At 42.5% G+C, this 19714-nt stretch overlaps 1 protein-coding gene across 4 annotated transcripts; it reads left to right on the forward strand.

The window, feature by feature from the left end:
- The first annotated feature begins 550 nt into the window (after nt 1-550).
- On the forward strand, nt 551-17802 carry LOC104560834 (myosin-1B). Of its 4 annotated transcripts, none has more exons than XM_062010639.1 (38): nt 551-754; nt 846-989; nt 1083-1239; nt 1828-1855; nt 1954-2071; nt 2151-2243; nt 2357-2420; nt 2503-2601; nt 2703-2806; nt 2888-3026; nt 3817-3935; nt 4028-4177; nt 4796-4966; nt 5595-5930; nt 6522-6575; nt 6867-6954; nt 7041-7158; nt 7925-8048; nt 8127-8263; nt 8970-9225; nt 9613-9855; nt 9960-10136; nt 10222-10367; nt 10454-10544; nt 10632-11021; nt 11669-11795; nt 12639-12757; nt 13064-13260; nt 13674-13857; nt 13944-14109; nt 14280-14404; nt 14600-14908; nt 14996-15199; nt 16065-16190; nt 16285-16455; nt 16542-16646; nt 16913-17008; nt 17650-17802. In XM_062010639.1, the coding sequence occupies exons 1-38, from the start codon at nt 551-553 to the stop codon at nt 17800-17802; spliced, it is 5832 nt and encodes a 1943-aa protein (XP_061866623.1). The 4 variants fall into 4 exon arrangements, with proteins under 4 accessions (XP_061866623.1, XP_061866624.1, XP_061866625.1 ...); XM_062010640.1 differs by having other exon boundaries at nt 5595-5904; nt 6502-6575; XM_062010641.1 differs by having other exon boundaries at nt 5595-5900; nt 6504-6575.
- The last annotated feature ends 1912 nt before the right edge of the window (nt 17803-19714 follow it).

The following is a 19714-nucleotide window of genomic DNA, read 5'->3' on the forward strand; positions in this document are numbered from 1 at the left end:
ACCACATTTGTTTGTTAGCAGATGGATCTGTAGAATAGCTGCAATATTTCGCAACGTGGGCTATATTAACCCAAGGGAATGTCTTTAATGAGAAGTGCTAATAATATTATCTCTTTGCATATCCAATGTACTGTCTCTCTTCCAGTGTTTTATTATAAACAAATCTCATGTCCTGAAAGGTGCTAAATAAAAATCAGAATAAGGCATTAAAAATTCCAGAATTGTGAGTATCTACAAAGAGCAGTGGTTGGAACCTTGGAAAGAATCTGTTTCTTAATTCCTTAAATGAAAAAAACAAAACAAAACATAGGAAGCTTTTCTCTGTGAGCACAGTCATATAGAAGGCCTAGAGACCTGACTGTATAAAATATACATAAAAGAAAACTACAGAACAGATCTCTGAATTAGGAGAAAAATGAGTCAGTACAGTTTGATACATACAGCAGAACACCATCTAATTTGCTATGTTGTTTGAGTGTTTAATGCCCTACAGTAATGTATTTTCTATCCTCACAGCTACTTGCTGTATTGTCCCCAGTAAACTGCAGCCATGTCAACAGACGCTGAGATGGCCGCCTTTGGGGAGGCGGCTCCATATCTCCGGAAGTCTGAAAAGGAGAGAATCGAGGCTCAGAACAAGCCTTTCGATGCCAAGTCATCCGTCTTTGTGGTGCATCCCAAGGAATCCTATGTGAAAAGCACAGTCCAGAGCAAAGAAGCAGGGAAAGTCACTGTCAAGACCGAAGGAGGAGAAGTCAGTAAAAAAAAATTCCGGGCTTGAGAATAAAACGTAATACTTGCCATAATCTTAAATGGCAATAATGTATCTTGCTTTTCTTCATCAGACCCTGACCGTGAAAGATGATCAGGTCTTCTCCATGAACCCTCCCAAGTACGACAAAATCGAGGACATGGCCATGATGACCCACCTCCACGAGCCCGCCGTGCTGTACAACCTCAAAGAGCGTTACGCAGCCTGGATGATCTACGTGAGTACCAGCAGCAGGCTTCCTGTGGGTAGCCAGGACGAGCTGCTCTGCCAGCCTCAGGGGAAGCCAACGTGCTGTCTCCCTTCCCCACAGACCTACTCGGGTCTCTTCTGCGTCACCGTCAACCCCTACAAGTGGCTGCCGGTGTACAACCCGGAGGTGGTGTTGGCCTACCGAGGCAAGAAGCGCCAGGAGGCCCCTCCACACATCTTCTCCATCTCTGACAACGCCTATCAGTTCATGCTGACTGGTGAGTGCTTGACCTCCCTCACAGCAATCTAAACCAAAAAGCTCTGCTGATCTCACTGCAGCATGTGACGAGCTGGCTAAACACACTGGAGATGTTTGACGCAGAACTTGACCGAGTTATGCAGGAATTAATTTCAAGTGAAACAGACCCAGAAGCAATGTAGGGACTCAGCACTGTGTATTATTTGCACTTTATTCTATGAAATTCTATACTCTCCTACTGTAGAAATACTACTGAACTTTACTACTTCTTTTCCCCTGATGAGACTGAAACATAATTACATATAATCCTCTATTTTGAATACAGATAGCCAGTTTGGTTTAGATTACTCTATGAGAACTTGTGAAAGGCAAGTAGATATACAGCTTCTTTTAGGACCACATGCCTCTGATACTTCTATGAATCCATTTCAGCTTGTATTTCCTACTGTTGGCACCTGGAGGGTAATTGGGTAGTCTTGGCCTACTTGGACTGCTACTCTTGGAATTGGGAGAAGAATTAAATTCCATTTAGAACTTTCATTCTTTTTTAGCTCAGTGTTATTCAGGACAACTGCTAACACTATCTTTCATTTGGCCTCTCCCACAGATCGCGAGAACCAGTCGGTCCTGATCACGTATGTACACCCCCTCCTCGGGGCCCTGCAGGGCTGCCCAGGGCCAGGGCACCTCCTGCCTGACCACACGCTCTCTGCTTCTCTCTTTGGTTTGGCAGCGGAGAATCCGGTGCAGGGAAGACTGTGAACACAAAGCGTGTCATCCAGTACTTTGCAACAATTGCAGCCAGTGGGGATAAGAAGAAGGAGGAGGCTCAACCAACAGGCAAAATGCAGGTGAGCTGCCAGGGGTAGGAATCAGCACCTGTCAGGTTTATTCTTGAGCTATATCATGACAATAAGATCTCTATTTTAGGGGACACTTGAGGATCAAATCATCAGTGCCAACCCACTGCTGGAGGCTTTTGGTAATGCCAAGACCGTGAGGAACGACAACTCCTCACGCTTTGTAAGTCATTGTCTGGGACATAATTACTTCTTTCATATCAGCACATGGACTGAAACATACTTGCAGTCAGGACTGGCAAAATACATATGAATTCACTTTTCTGCTTCTTTCAGGGTAAATTCATCAGAATCCATTTTGGTGCCACAGGCAAACTGGCTTCTGCTGACATTGAAACCTGTAAGTGACCCTCCTGGCCCAATCCCTTTCCTTCCAGCTTTCCTCGGATCTTGGGCTAACTCTGTCCTACCGTCCTTGACAGATCTGCTGGAGAAGTCCAGAGTCACTTTCCAGCTCAAGGCAGAAAGAAGCTACCACATATTCTATCAGATCATGTCCAACAAGAAGCCAGAGCTAATTGGTACAAAAGATCCCCAACTTCTCCACACAATGGGCACAAACAGCATTTCCTTCCTTTATGTGCCAAGTGCATCTGATCTGGATGTGTCTTGTCCTTTCCAGAGATGTTGCTGATCACCACCAACCCCTATGACTTCCTCTATGTGAGCCAAGGGGAGATCACAGTTCCCAGCATCGATGACCAGGAAGAGCTGATGGCCACGGATGTGAGTAACCCACGGAAGCTTTCCTTAGGCAGACCTGACCTTTAACAGGCATCGTACTCACCTCAGTGATTCTTTTGTCAGAGTGCTATTGACATCCTGGGCTTCAGTGCTGATGAGAAGACAGCCATCTACAAGCTGACAGGGGCTGTCATGCACTATGGCAACCTGAAGTTCAAGCAGAAGCAGCGTGAGGAGCAGGCAGAGCCAGACGGCACAGAAGGTACCAGCACCATATATACCAGAGCACAACATGTACCAGAACATTCACTAATACAGGCAGCAACTCAGAGTCAAGATCATTGGCTCATGATGCACAGCTCTCAGAATACCTGAACTCAGAGCATTGTGCTACTTCTGTGTATACACATACTCTATAATGAAAATGGCCTTCTCACATTAACAGACCTTGTAAATAGTACTCATTATCATCTTCCCTGTGAGGAGAGGCAGCAAACTTTAAATTGATGGCAAAGTATATCCTGTGCTCTTGTGCTTATATTTAATAGTTTAGATTTAGAGAAAATGAGAGCTGGAAAAGGTTTATGTGTGTGATACTATCCTTAGATAGAATATGGTCCCAATATGAAACTTGTATGAGATATCCTTTTCATACTTTTGGCATAGTACTAAAATAATCTCTCTCTCTCATTGGAGTTCCACTGAGTACAGTTTCCTTTACAGTATATTTCAATACCAACCAGCTTCCTTTTCTGTTTATTCAGAAATTGTGACTTGTTTGAACGTGCCATTTTCATGACCATTTGCACTTTTGTCTGTCTAGTAACATGTTCCAAAAATTATACATTCATTGTAAAGGCATTTGGAAGAATCTTTACTTGTACATTTCACCTAAATTAAATGAGAAAAAGATCAGGTATTCAAGATAAATTACAATATTTTACAGTATGTGACAAAGAATATGTGTCTTCTACAGAAATTATTCAGAATCACTTGAAGATACATCTGCTGAAGAGCTAATATTTGATTCTGCTCTATGATTGTTTCCTTAGTTGCTGACAAGGCTGCCTACCTGATGGGTCTGAACTCAGCAGATCTGCTCAAAGCCCTCTGCTACCCGCGAGTCAAGGTTGGGAATGAATATGTGACCAAAGGTCAAACTGTGCAGCAGGTAAGAAACAAATGATGATACAAAATAAATCATGTGAATTAAAACCTTCCTCTTTTGCCCTGGATGGTAGCTTTTATTTTCCTTTCCTTCAGGTCTACAATTCCGTGGGTGCTCTGGCAAAATCTGTCTTTGAGAAGATGTTCCTGTGGATGGTCATTCGTATCAACCAACAGCTGGATACAAAGCAGCCCAGACAGTACTTCATTGGTGTCCTGGACATTGCTGGCTTTGAGATCTTTGATGTAAGAGACATGTCTTTGTATTAATTTCCTGGAAGGGACATTAAGAAAGTGGAATATTTTTTGTTTGCTTATTTGGTTTTTTTAATTACGGATTGGTTTTATTTATTGGACAATCCTGATGTTCCTGCAGGAATGGTACTCTTCTGGTTCTCATAGCGTGTATTATCCCATAGGGGATGCAGATCTTTATAGATGTCTGCTGTTCAGAAGTGAAAATTGCATTGAAAACTGGTATGAAAAGTGCTGACAGATAATAGCAGAGATGGATTTTGAGGAAGTTAAAATTTGCTGTCTTGAAGGAAGATTTTGTTAATGCTGAAGCCAAATTGTCTCTGAATGCTTGAGAATAGACTTGTCAGTACAGACAAATTCAAACAGATGAAAAGCTGTACTTGTTCTATGCTCTGCAACTCTTTTCAGAGCTATCTTGAGACAGGCCAGGGCCTGAAAGTGTAGATATATTAGAGGATGGAATATGTAATCAGTTCCAGTGCTGTGACTAGAAATTCAGAATCTCAGTCACAGAGGCCTTAATGGATTGAAAACAAAACCTACTGGATGATGAGAAAAGTTCATGGAACTGAACTTCACCAGTAAGTAAATATCTGCATTCTACAGTTCAACAGCCTGGAGCAGCTGTGCATCAACTTCACAAACGAGAAACTGCAACAGTTCTTCAACCACCACATGTTCGTGCTGGAGCAGGAGGAGTACAAGAAGGAAGGAATTGATTGGGAGTTCATTGACTTTGGGATGGACCTGGCTGCCTGCATTGAGCTCATTGAGAAGGTTCTTAGACCCTATACACTTAGTTTTGGAGTTCTAAAACATAAAAGAAATATTCTATGCTCTAATAGACCACCCTTACATGTGGCACTCACACATAAAGAGTATAATGTGATTTTTCTGGTTTCCAAGCCTTCCATATACATTTTTATTTGCCTATTACTACACTGCTTGTAGTATTCTGTCATGTAGACATAAGATTTTCATGGGGAAAAATTTCAGTCTTAGCCATTTCATGGAGTTCATACTCCAACAGGTGTATTTTTTAATACATGCTGAGTGAGTAAATAGACTGAGCAACTTCTATTTTAGTATGTTTAAGACAAAGCATTCACAAAGTCCAAACTCTTCTTTATATCTAAATGCTAACTTCATTCACTTTGCTTTCCATCTTCAACCAACACATAGTGAATTTCCACTATGCTAGGTCTTTCTTAGATCACAGCCCTGAAACTTGCAGGTGAGCTGATTTTTGTATAACTGATGATATACCCACTAACAAAATGTCCTTTCTGAAAAAATATAAGATTATACATTCTGAGGAGGAGTATTTTGCATTCCTCTCTCACATCCACTCTCTCTGCTTCTTGCTTCCATGTTCTCTTTCCTCACATATTGCTACTTTTCCCAGCCCATGGGCATCTTCTCCATCCTGGAAGAGGAGTGCATGTTCCCCAAGGCAACTGACACCTCTTTCAAGAACAAGCTCTATGACCAGCACCTGGGCAAGTCCAACAATTTCCAGAAGCCCAAGCCTGCCAAAGGCAAGGCTGAGGCTCACTTTTCCCTGGTGCACTATGCTGGCACAGTGGACTACAACATCACTGGCTGGCTGGAGAAGAACAAGGACCCCCTGAATGAAACTGTTGTGGGGCTGTACCAGAAATCATCCCTGAAGACACTGGCCCTACTCTTTGCATCTGTTGGTGGGGCAGAAGCAGGTAATTTCTTTGAAATCAGTTCTAATGTAATGCACAGATAAAAATCTTGCGATAGCAGTTTTCAAAAATATTAACATTTCAAAACCTGAAAATCCAAAACCTCACCTACTTTTTGGAAGTCAGTTACTTCTACTAATAAAGGATGTTTCATTTCCCTACAGGCCTGTAGGTTTTAAGACCAGATAATTGTACTGTAACCCAGGCCCATTGGCAAACCAAATTTCTGCAGCATGAAGCATTCCCGAATACTTCAGGGAGTACAATCAAATGTATCAACATGCTGCTAAGTTAATGCATGCCCTTAAAAGTAAAGATGCATAAAAATTGTGTTTGGCATATTCACTAGTGATTTAACTCCTTAAATAAGTTACTATGTAGAATGATACATTTTATTTCCTGTTTGCATTATCTTAACTTCATCCTGAATCATTAGACTACATTCTGCTATCACCTGAAAAAATAAGTCTCTTAATTTTAAACACTGTATGCACTTGCAATTTTTTTTCATATTATTACATTTTCTGTCTTATTAAGACAAATACATTAAGTTCTTCAGATTCTAACTGCATTCTTCTTAAAAAATGTCTTACTGTTTAGAGAGCGGTGGCAGTGGTAAGAAGGGCGCCAAGAAGAAGGGCTCCTCTTTCCAGACTGTCTCAGCTCTTTTCCGGGTACTGTACATTAATCATGACAAATGATACCACATCTTGAAAAAATTATAGAAAATTCAGTTCAGAAAAGCTTTAGATTTATCTAATATACGCAAAAGTTTTACGTTCAGAAAAGATAAAAGCATGTGCTTCTTAATATTCTCATTGAATCCTTGGAATTATTCCTTTAGAAATGTAAAAAGAATTCCAAATCAAAAAAGACATGGTTTTATTGCAGTGGTTTTACTCTATCTAATATTGCAATGGTCTAAGTGACATTTTTAAACTCAAATCTTTGCTCTTGCTCTTAAGGAAAATTTAAACAAGCTGATGAGCAATTTGCGAAGCACACATCCCCATTTTGTGCGGTGCCTTATTCCTAATGAAACAAAAACACCTGGTAAGTTGTTAAAGTTTAAAGATGTGATAGGTTTGTTCTCCTCTGGGCAGTACTATGAAATACCAATTCATTATGTCCTTTATTAGGTGCCATGGAGCATGAGCTGGTGCTGCACCAGCTGCGGTGCAATGGCGTGCTGGAAGGAATTAGAATTTGCAGGAAAGGATTTCCCAGCAGGATACTCTATGCAGACTTTAAACAGAGGTCAGGTACCATGTCATCCACCTTCCACCTTATCCACCAACACTGAATAATATACACTTGGGAGAGATTCATTATATCTACGTGAAAGATTCATTATATCTACAAAAGTCAATTGTCCAAGTTAAATGTCTGGTTTCTTTCTAGAGCTATCTAGAAGAATAGGCATTTTCAAAGGGCACTTATTTATTCCTGTCCTTGATTCATATTCTGATATGGGATAAAGCACTCTTTAATTAACTATTCAGAAATGAAGTTGACTAGCTTAGACACAGTTAACTTCTGGGTAGCAAGGTAAGATGTCTAGCACACATCAGCATAGAAATGTGAAACTACAAGTTCTAGACTAACTTGTCTGGAAACCAAATAAAACATAAATACCTTGCTTCTTGCTGTACATCAGCTGCAAAATACTCAGGTAGTGTGTACGGCCACTATTTTGGGTGAAGAATTGCTTCTCCCCACATTTTGTTCTTGCAAATAAAGCTCTTATTGTGAGATAAGGCATTAGGTAACAGGGCATATGAAATATCAGCAGTTAGCCATGGAGATCAGAATCCATTCTGTGTCAAGAATTTCTAGACTAAGGAAAGCACTAGCTTTTACCTAAAAACTTATTTACCCATAAAAATGTGATTTCTAAATAATGGAACAGAGTTTAGATTTATTCACCACTCTTGATTCCCCTTCAGAAAATCTTAAGAGTGGCATCAGTTGGTGTAGGTTTGATTGAGCTTTTAGGAATCTGACCTTCATGTTTCTCCCATAGGTACAAGGTGCTTAATGCCAGTGCTATCCCAGAGGGACAGTTCATTGATAGCAAGAAGGCTTCTGAGAAGCTCCTTGGATCCATCGATGTGGATCACACCCAGTACAAATTTGGGCACACCAAGGTACAAATACTGCTTGACTGATGTGCTTGCAATACCTTTTTCAAGTACCTTATGAGCTGCAACATTCCCTTTCTCAAGGTGTTCTTCAAAGCTGGGCTGCTGGGACTGCTGGAGGAGATGAGGGATGAGAAGCTGGCACAGCTCATCACCCGCACACAAGCTATGTGTAGGGGTTACCTGATGAGAGTGGAGTTCAAGAAAATGACGGAGAGGAGGTAGATACTTACACTCATTTGGTATGATAGGCCAGTCCTCATCAGATACCAAGAATATGACATGAACAAAACTGAAGTTAAGTGACTTCTCGCCAAATCTCATTTACTTCTCATGAATTCAGTGGAATACATTGATGTGTTACCCTCGCAGTAGATGAAACAGTATAAAATCCTGATTTAGGTAACAATTTTTTTTTTTTTTAAACTGCCTTTTGTACCCATTTCTGATAAATTCAGTAAATGATCACATGACATGTATGTCAAGAAACCAGACATCTAGTCTAAGCTAATTATTTTAGGTCACCATTACAATCAAAGGTGAGAAAAATATCCTTCTAGCACAAGAGAAGTATTTATCCTCTTCCCTTGGATTACTTTCATGAAAGGAGCCAAGATAGCTTCTGGAAGTGTTCCTATTTTTGGCCATGAAACTGAGCCATGCATCTCAACTTCAAAACTACCCATACAGGTTGTCACTCTACATCACATTAAGGAGTTTTCCTCAGAGATATAAATATTTTATGCATATTAAATATACTAAATAATAATAATAAACTGGTTAACATATAATAAACCTATTACACACACAGAGAGATATATATATACAGTAGTATATGTAGGACTCAATGTTAAACATAACAATATAAACAATTAAATATGTACTCTAAATTTTAAAATGTATAACATTTGTTTTATTACCTGCCAGAGAGTCCATCTTCTGCATCCAGTACAATGTTCGTGCATTCATGAATGTCAAGCACTGGCCCTGGATGAAGCTGTACTTCAAGATCAAGCCCTTGCTGAAGAGTGCAGAGTCTGAGAAGGAGATGGCCAACATGAAGGAAGAGTTTGAGAAAACCAAGGAGGAGCTTGCCAAGTCTGAGGCAAAGAGGAAGGAGCTGGAGGAAAAAATGGTGAAACTGGTGCAGGAGAAAAATGATCTGCAGCTCCAAGTGCAGGCTGTGAGTGTTGCTAATGTTTTTAGCCTGTAATGGCCTCTGTAAAATGATGCCAAATGTCCCATAAACACACACGTTATCCCAGTCAAGTCAAATGCAATGTAAGTAAAATAATAAGAGATAAGGGAAATACTGTTATACCTGATTTAAGGCTCTATCTTCAAATTAATGAGAGTTTCATGAGCAGTAAAAAAAACCAAACTCAGAGCCTATATTTAAAGTGTGATAATATATTTTTTTATTATCTGCACTGGAGTCAGTCCACAACTAGATATGGTTATAAAGATGAGTTTTAACTACACTGCAAAGCTGCTTTGAAAATAACAATTCCTTGTTTAAATATCAGTAAGAATTTTTTTTTAAACTATTTTATTTAAATGAATCGTGTAGGAAGCTGATGGTTTGGCTGATGCTGAGGAAAGGTGTGACCAGCTCATCAAAACCAAAATCCAGCTGGAAGCCAAAATCAAGGAGTTAACAGAGCGAGCAGAAGATGAAGAGGAGATGAATGCTGAGCTGACAGCCAAGAAGAGGAAATTGGAGGATGAATGCTCAGAGCTGAAGAAAGATATTGATGACCTTGAGTTAACATTGGCCAAGGTTGAGAAGGAAAAACATGCCACTGAAAACAAGGTATGAGGCAGAAACTGTCACTCACATCCAAAAAACAGCAGTGTGCTGTTACAGGATTCCTGTGTCTACATCCTTTATTTGCACTTGCTCCCTTCTTCCCAAAGGTGAAAAACCTCACAGAGGAGATGGCAGCTCTGGACGAGACCATCGCCAAGCTGACAAAAGAGAAGAAAGCCCTCCAAGAGGCCCATCAGCAGACACTGGACGACCTGCAGGCAGAAGAGGACAAAGTCAACACGCTGACCAAAGCTAAAACCAAGCTGGAGCAGCAAGTGGATGATGTAAGCACACAGGCACACAGCAAGAACAGGACAGGTATGCAGCTAAACCTGGCTGGCAGAGTACTGATGGTCTTGTCCATTTCAGCTGGAAGGGTCCCTGGAGCAAGAGAAGAAACTGCGCATGGACCTGGAGAGAGCCAAGAGGAAACTCGAAGGAGACCTGAAGATGAACCAGGAATCCATAATGGATTTGGAAAATGACAAGCAGCAGCTGGATGAGAAACTGAAGAAGTGAGTGTGGCTGTGGGGCACCTGAGCACTGGGCTGCTGCACTTGTCATTTTCTTGGAGCTCTAACACAGTTTGCTTTGCCCAAAGGAAAGACTTTGAAATCAGCCAGATCCAGAGCAAAATCGAAGATGAGCAAGCTCTGGGCATGCAGTTACAGAAGAAGATCAAGGAGCTGCAGGCAAGTCTCTGTTCCTTGCCCTCCTTCACCTGCTCTCAGGTCAGGTAGCAGCAGGGCAGGGCTGTGAAGGGTCCCAAATGTTCCCAGGCTCGTATTGAGGAACTGGAGGAGGAAATTGAGGCCGAGCGAACGTCTCGGGCAAAAGCAGAGAAGCATCGGGCTGACCTCTCCAGGGAGCTGGAGGAGATCAGCGAGCGGCTGGAAGAGGCAGGAGGGGCGACAGCAGCTCAGATCGATATGAACAAGAAGCGTGAGGCGGAGTTCCAGAAGATGCGGCGTGACCTGGAAGAGGCCACGCTGCAGCACGAAGCCACGGCTGCCGCCCTGCGCAAGAAGCACGCGGACAGCACAGCCGAGCTTGGGGAGCAGATCGACAACCTGCAGCGAGTGAAGCAGAAGCTGGAGAAGGAGAAGAGTGAGCTCAAGATGGAGATTGATGACTTGGCCAGTAACATGGAGTCTGTCTCCAAAGCCAAGGTACACAAATATTTGTTTGTAGTAATTCAAACATAATAATGTATTTATATTTTAACATAGAAATTTCAGTTACTCATCCTTTAACATAAATGGCTACACTTCAGAATTCTAATTTGAGTGAATATCATTCAGTATCAGTATAATAAAAGTGTATCCTTTGGGTCAGAGTTAAGAAACTTCACCTGAAGCACCTAACATAAGGAACTATAGTGTCTCATGGCTTGATTCAGAATATTATGGTGCTGAAATGAACAATCCTGACCTTTCCATTTTTTAAACTTCTTCTAAAATAGACGGTACTCCTACCCTCCACTCCCTTTTCCTTTTTATTCCCATTTTTCTTTTTCTCCCTTAAATAATACAATGATGTAATCACTAAGAGGCAAACACAAATTTGAAATAATTCCTCGTTATCATTTCCCATCATCCTTTTTATCTATTGAAAAAATAGAGGGGATGTTAATAAATTATACAAATGTTGGAATCGGGGATGCAAATGTCATAGAAAGTTATATCAGTTAACTGAGATATTTTGATTATACTTCTAAATCGTTGGTTTCTTTTTTTGCCTTTCATAAGAGCTCAGGTTCTCAGTAATTATGTGTTGAATCATCAATCATTCTTCATTCCGCTTTTCATGCACATAGGCAAATCTGGAGAAGATGTGTCGCTCTCTAGAAGACCAGCTCAGTGAGATTAAGAGTAAGGAGGAGGAACAACAGCGAACAATTAATGACATCAGTGCTCAGAGAGCTCGGCTACAAACAGAATCTGGTGAGACATTTGAGGTTTTTAGGAGAACACTATATATTACCTGGTACTTTTTAAAAGAAGAGTCAAAAAGACCTGAGAGTCTTGGAGGAAACTAAGTTGAACATTAGTCAGAAGTTTTTCCTTGTGACAAAGATGGCCAACAAAGTCCTGAGGTTCTTTACATGTGTTTCCAGCAGGTTAACAGAGTGTGATTGTTTCTCCTGCTTGGCACAGGTGAGGCCACACATGTAGTGCTGTGACCAGTGCTGGGCTCCCCAGCACCACAGATACAGACATCCTGGAGCAGGATTAAAAACATGTTTAAGGGATTGAATCACCAGTCACTAGAGCAACCTCCTCATGAATTTGGTAGAGCCTCCATCACTAGAGATTTTCAAAACATGACTGGACAGAGTGCTAGATAATCTCATCTAGACTCCCTTTACCATGAAAGGTTGGGCTGGATGACCTTTCAAATCTCTTCCGAGATGGACTATTCTATGATTCTATGACTGGAGTTTCTAAAAAGAATTAATCTGTCTCATAAACTAGACTTCATCCTTCTGCTTCCCAGGAGACATTCAGGACAGGACAGTGATATAGCTGAGCACATACAGCACATAGTATTCATTCTGTAAGCTCAGGGCTTGAAGCAATCACTGAATATCATGTAAATATACAGTAAGACTAGAAAAATATTGCACAAGGGGATATGATGTATCTCATTTCTTGCCTTTAAGATAAATATACTCTCATACTCTGAGTTATGGACAGATATCAGTGATTAGGATTCCATGAAAAAAACAAAATTTAAATAAATTTCTCTTTCATGTCTCTTTCTTCCACTCATCTGAACTCTCCCAGGTGAATACTCACGCCAGGTGGAGGAGAAGGATGCTCTGATTTCTCAGCTGTCAAGAGGCAAGCAGGCATTCACCCAGCAGATTGAGGAACTCAAGAGGCACCTAGAGGAAGAGATAAAGGTGAGAAGGATTTCCACTTCTGTCTTATCCATTGGATTCTGGCAGTTTAGGAAGAGCTTCAGATACATACTAAATTACAGAATGAATAATATGAGAAGAAGGAAATAAAACACTTCAATAATGCACTTCAAATCTTCTTAGCTTTACTCCCTTTTCACTGCAGCCTATCCATTACTACTTTGACAGATTCACAACTCTTCCTTTCTTTCAGTAGCTTGCCCACAGTAGAATAATACAGTGCTCATAAATATTGGAGATTTCCCACAATGTTTCCACTCATTGTCACACCACTACTTTTGCCCTCAGGCCAAGAACGCCCTGGCCCACGCCTTGCAGTCTGCTCGCCACGACTGCGACTTGCTCCGGGAACAATATGAGGAGGAGCAGGAAGCCAAGGGGGAGCTGCAGCGCGCCCTGTCCAAGGCCAACAGCGAAGTGGCCCAGTGGAGAACCAAATACGAGACGGACGCTATTCAGCGCACCGAGGAGCTGGAGGAGGCCAAGTACGTGGGGAGGGTGCCAAAGGCTGCCAGACACTAAAGCCAGAAATTTGAGGAGATCACTGTCATCATGTCAGGAGAATTCAGTGTTCTGCTTTGGGGTGGGGTCTCAAGAAGAGAGAAAATATGTATCAGAGTAGACAGGCATTCAGGAACATTAGAAGTAGCAAAGCTCTTCAGACACAGAACTGCAGAGATGCCAGTGTGAAAGAAAAGAACAGCACAGAGTGAATTACTTTAGCCCAGGATTCAGACACAGGAATTCAGTGACTGGCTGGAGGAGGCCCTGCACCTCACTTTAAATGAGGATCACACAGTATCAAGTGGCTAAGTGTTCTCTTGTGAAGAACATACCAGCTGCACATCACAGGCTCCCATGTGCTTCCTCACCTCAACCTGTGCTCATCTCCTCCCAGGAAGAAGCTGGCACAGCGCCTGCAGGATGCAGAGGAACACGTTGAAGCTGTCAATGCCAAATGTGCCTCCCTGGAGAAGACAAAGCAGAGGCTGCAGAATGAAGTGGAGGACCTGATGATTGATGTGGAGAGATCAAATGCTGCCTGTGCAGCTCTGGATAAGAAGCAGAAGAACTTTGACAAGGTCTTTTGGGCTCCAGACTAAGGGTTCCTGGGCAGAGCATCCACTCCTGATTGCCACATCCATACTCATGCCTTGTTTCTCTCCAGATCCTGGCAGAATGGAAGCAGAAGTATGAGGAAACTCAGGCTGAGCTGGAAGCCTCCCAGAAGGAGTCTCGCTCGCTCAGCACAGAGCTGTTTAAGATGAAGAATGCCTATGAGGAGTCCTTGGACCACCTGGAAACGCTGAAGCGTGAGAACAAGAACTTGCAGCGTAAGTCTCTGGCCTTCTGCTGGCAGTGGGGTTTCTCACAAGGTTGTCTATTGAGCACTTCACTTGGATCTGTGCCTGCAGGTCTGAAAATCTGCCTGTCACACTGATGTGGCAGTACCCTTGCTATTCAGCTCTGTTCCTGATCATTCTGTTGGTTTTTCTTCCCACAGAGGAGATTTCTGACCTCACAGAGCAGATTGCAGAGGGAGGAAAGGCAATTCATGAGTTGGAGAAAGTCAAGAAGCAGATTGAGCAGGAGAAATCTGAACTCCAAGCTTCTCTGGAGGAAGCTGAGGTATACAGTGTTATTTACTGCTTTCTTGGATCTCTACCTTGTAAAAAGCACTGTGAAGTCATTCCAAGACACAAGAGGAGAAGAATGCTTGTACAAAAGTGTAGAGATAATATCTAAACATACAACTTCTTTTTACTCAGCACTTCAGGTTCAACTTTTTTCATATAAAAAGTATTCTAATTTATTCTTGTCCAGGCTTCCCTGGAACATGAAGAGGGGAAGATCCTGCGCCTCCAGCTTGAGCTCAACCAAGTGAAGTCAGAGATTGACAGGAAGATAGCAGAGAAAGATGAAGAGATTGAACAGCTGAAGAGAAACCACCTCCGAGTTGTGGAGTCCATGCAGAGCACCCTGGATGCTGAGATCAGGAGCAGGAATGAAGCCCTGAGGCTGAAGAAGAAGATGGAGGGAGACTTGAATGAAATAGAGATCCAGCTGAGCCATGCCAACAGACAGGCTGCAGAGGCACAAAAGAACCTGAGAAACACACAGGGAGTTCTCAAGGTCTGTTGAACAGTTGCCTACAGAGAATAGTCTTAGCTGATATTTTCAGTGACAAAGAGTTCTGAATCTGCTTAATATTTCTTTCAGGACACCCAGATACATTTGGATGATGCTCTTAGGACACAGGAGGACCTGAAGGAGCAGGTGGCCATGGTGGAGCGCAGAGCAAACCTGCTGCAGGCTGAAGTTGAGGAGTTAAGGGCAGCACTAGAACAAACAGAGAGGTGCAGAAAGGCGGCTGAGCAGGAACTGATGGATGCAAGTGAGCGTGTGCAGCTCCTCCATTCTCAGGTGAGCTCACTTGCTGACAAACGGCACTCCTGGTAAGCAGAACACCTGTAAGCTTTATTCCTGTCACCATTGGAAGCCCAACTTGAAAGATCAGAGTTATCTTTTCTGAACTAATCATGATAATATTAAGACTTTGCTAAAAAAAGTGTGTAAAGTGATGTGTCTCCAGGTTGCATTTGAGGAAACCCATTATTTTATCTTCTTTGCATCCTAACATAATCTCCAGAGTAAAGACACTTAGTCACAGGGATCAGATTTAGACACACATGTCAAGCCTGCCCTCTGACTAGTCAGGGACTGAAACTCTGAGACTACAGCAACATTCATTCCTTGCTCAGTTGAAACGTAGCACCATGGAATCCTTATACTCCTTCAAAAATGTGCTTGTTCACTCTAGTAAGAAAGTAGAGATGAATTCCTGGCTCTGATGTGGTGTGTGTCAAGCAGACTTTAACATGAACTGCATGTCACAGCAGTCATCCAGCAGTAAAGTGCTGAAATCTATGGAAAGCATCTGGTTTCAAATGATGAAAAGATTCTGGAAGGAATCCATCCTACATTACATATTTTCCTATTTTCAATTGATGAGAGTAGAACACTACTAACTAATTATGTTGAAAAATAGGAATCTCATTGTCTTCCTTAACTCTAACATTCCTGTGCCCGCCTTGGTGGATGAGATGTGATACAGATTATATTTCTAAGTACTTTTTCCAAATTAATAATAAGAAAAACATTTCTACTCAGTGATAAGAATTTTACAGAAAAATCAGTTTTTTCACGTACTTATGTCTGAAAATAACATGATGTATTTGGCTTGAAATAATGAGCTAAGAAAATCAAACTTCCTGATACTGCTCAACAGAACACCAGCTTGATCAACACCAAGAAGAAGCTGGAAACAGACATTGCCCAAATTCAGGGTGAAATGGAGGACACGATCCAGGAAGCCCGCAATGCTGAGGAGAAGGCCAAGAAGGCCATCACTGATGTGAGTTGGGGCTTCTTTCCCAGCTTAAGAAAAATGCCTTCTCCCTCAAATTGTCTGCAGCCCCAAAATGGCTTTGACCCTTTTGTGTCCCCAGGCTGCCATGATGGCAGAAGAGCTGAAGAAGGAGCAGGACACCAGCGCCCACCTGGAGAGGATGAAGAAGAACCTGGACCAGACGGTGAAGGACCTGCAGCACCGTCTGGATGAGGCCGAGCAGTTGGCACTGAAGGGAGGCAAGAAGCAAATCCAGAAGCTGGAGGCCAGAGTGAGTGAGGCTTTTATTTGTGCCTGAGTGAGCATGTCCCTTGGAAAGACACCAGAGAAGCTGCAAGGATGGTCTTGTGATTGCAGGTGCGGGAGCTGGAAGGGGAGGTTGATGCTGAGCAGAAGCGCAGCGCTGAAGCCGTGAAGGGTGTGCGCAAGTACGAGAGGAGGGTGAAGGAGCTGACCTACCAGGTAAGGCAGGAGGCCTCCTTGGGGTCACACACTCTTCTTGAAGGAAGCCAAGATGTACTCCTTAGAGATTTCTTTTTCTCCTGAGTCACACAGTTGAGAAGGAAAAGACTGAGAACATCAGAATAAATTATGTTTCTGGTCATATTTGGAAAATCCATCACCTCTCTCCTACTGGACAGCAATGGTGTATAAATAATATTGTTTCATGTAGAAGGCATTTAAAGAGAAAGGGAAACGTTTCTTATCTTTTTTGTCCATCTGTTTAGTCTGAAGAAGACAGGAAAAATGTTCTCAGGCTGCAGGATCTCGTGGACAAGCTTCAAATGAAAGTGAAATCCTACAAGAGGCAAGCTGAGGAGGCTGTAAGTATTTTTGTATGCAGAGATGGAGGTAGAATTTCATGTTGGTATTTTCCCCTGTGTAGTTGTGTTTGTCTTTTTCTTGCTGTGTACTTGGGAGTGAACAGCTGAACAACAGTTCTGGCTGTACAGCTCAGGGGTCTAAAGGGATATAGAATACATATTAAGTGAGCATTATTGCATCACTGGGAAGAGCAGCAAAGGCTCAGATGAAAACTGTGGGAGCAGGTCTCTGCTTCCATCCATTTATTTCATACTTCTTCTTAGACGGAAAAAAACCCTTAAAAATTAAATACATAATTTTATGGCCCGAAATAGAAATTTAATGGAAATAACCGTGGTTATAGAAATATATCAAAATATTATATATATGTATTCAAAAATACCAAAGTGCTCTAGTACTTCATAGCCAGAGTACATTATTTTCTGGCATATCTTATTAACTATGTAAACATTTAGCATTTAAGCTACTTCTTTGGATTCTCCCTAGCAGTATTAGAGATAGTTAGACACTAATTCACAGCCTTTTCTGTTGCTATTGTTGTTGCATAAAGGCAAAACACCACAGCTTGTCCAGTGTTGTGTTACACTAGGCACGTTATTGAACATTTTAAAACATTTTTTATCTCTCTTCCTATCCTCAGGAGGAGCTGTCTAATGTCAACCTCTCCAAGTTCCGCAAGATCCAGCACGAGCTGGAGGAAGCCGAGGAGCGGGCTGACATTGCAGAGTCGCAGGTCAACAAGCTCCGAGCGAAGAGCCGAGAGATTGGCAAGAAGGCAGAAAGTGAAGAGTAAATGCCTCCAGTGGCACGAAGTGAAAGAGATTTGCACAAAATGTGCAATTCTGACACTTTGATTTCATAGTTGCTGCTTAGTCCTCCATCAATCTGTAGATAATTAATGCCTAGATAATAAAAAGTGTAGCAATTTTCCCATGGAACTAATGAGAAGTTCACTGTTGTGTTTTAATCGTTATCCTGACATCCTCTAAGCTTCACATTTTTCATTACTTATTTAAATTCAACCAGTTAAAATTCTTGCTTCAGATATTCAGAGGTGGTTAACCTCCTCAGTCCTTCAAGCCACTTCGCAACATAATTCAGAGGACATTTAAACATAAAATGAGATTTACTTCTGACTTGCATTCATGAAACTGTTGAACAGACCAACATTCCAAGGGCAGCACAACCAGCTACCTCACACAATTCATTACCTATATTCTGTTCCCAAAAGTTCCCTGAATCTTCTAAGCTGGTCAGGCAGCCACTTAGCTCGTATGTATCCTCCAAGGTAATCCAGAGAGCCCCAGCTCCCTCAGCTTTTCATCACAAGGGAGATGCTCCACTCCATCATCTCTGTGGCCCTGCACTGAACTCTCTGCAGCAGCTCCCTGTCCTTCTGGAACTGAGAGACCCAGAACTGGACACAATATTCCAGATGCGGTCTCACAAGGGCAGAGCAGAGGGGGAGCAGAACGTCTCTGACCTCCTGCCCACAGCTATTCCCATACACCCCAGGATGCCAATGGCCTTTTTGGCCATGAGGGCACGTTGTTGGCTCATGCTCATCCTGCTGCCCACCAGCACCCCCAGGTCCCTTTCCCCTGTACTACTCTCTAACAGTTCATTCCCCAACTTATACAGGTACTTGGGGTTGTTCTTTCCCAGATGCCAGACTCTACACTTGCCCTTCTTGAATCTCATTAGATTTCTCCCTGCCCAACTCTTCAGCCTATCCAGGTCTTGTTGAATGGTAGCACAGCCTCCTGGTGTGTCAGCCACTCCCTCCAGTTTAGTATCATCAGCAAATTTGCCAACAGTGCTCTCTGTTCTCTCATCAAGGACATGAATGGATTGAACAGTACTTGTCCCAGCACCAACCCCTGAGGGACTCCACTAGACAAAGGCCTCCAACTAGACCCTGCCCCATTGATCACAACTCTCTCCTTCTTCCCTTCAACCAGTTCACAATCCACCTCGCTAGCTGACCATCCAGCCCACACTTCCTCAGTTTTGCTGTGAGGGTGCTGTGAGAGATGGTGTCAAACAATTGGCTGAAATCCAGACAGACCACATCCACTGCACTACCACCATCTGTCCACCTGGTTACATCTTCATAAAAGGCTATCAGGTTGGTCAAAGATGACTTGCCCTTGGTAAAGCCATGTTGGCTGCTCCTAATGATCCTCTTGTCCTTTAAATTCCTGGAGACAACACCCAGCATATGTTTTTCCATCACCTTTCCAGGGATGGAGGTAAGGCTGACTGGTCTGTGCTTACCCAGCTCCTCCTTCTTGCCCTTCTGGAAGATTGGAATGACATTTGCTCTCCTCCAGTCCTCAGATACCTCTCCTCTATGACTTACTGAAGATGATGGACAGTGGTCTAGCAATGACTTCTGCCAGCTCCCTCAGCACCCTCAGGTGCATCCCATTGGGGCCCATGGATTGATGTACGTCCAGATTCCTCAACTGATCCTTAACCCAGTCCTCATCAACCAGACAAAATTCCTGCTTTAACCTGATTTCCTCTGGAGTCTGGGGCTCCTGAGGACAGTTTCCAACAGATTCCTTTATACTGTACAGATATCCATATTCTCATCTGTGCCACAGAAACAAAAGCAGCAGATTGCTTCCATGCTCAGAGCCTCCTTATCTGCTAAAGAACTGTTCAGACTTTTGGGTGTCCCACCTTCCTACTTTTCATGA

The sequence above is a fragment of the Colius striatus genome, chromosome 18 (genome assembly GCF_028858725.1).
Source record: "Colius striatus isolate bColStr4 chromosome 18, bColStr4.1.hap1, whole genome shotgun sequence".
In the NCBI taxonomy this organism is placed as follows: Eukaryota; Metazoa; Chordata; class Aves; order Coliiformes; family Coliidae; genus Colius; species Colius striatus.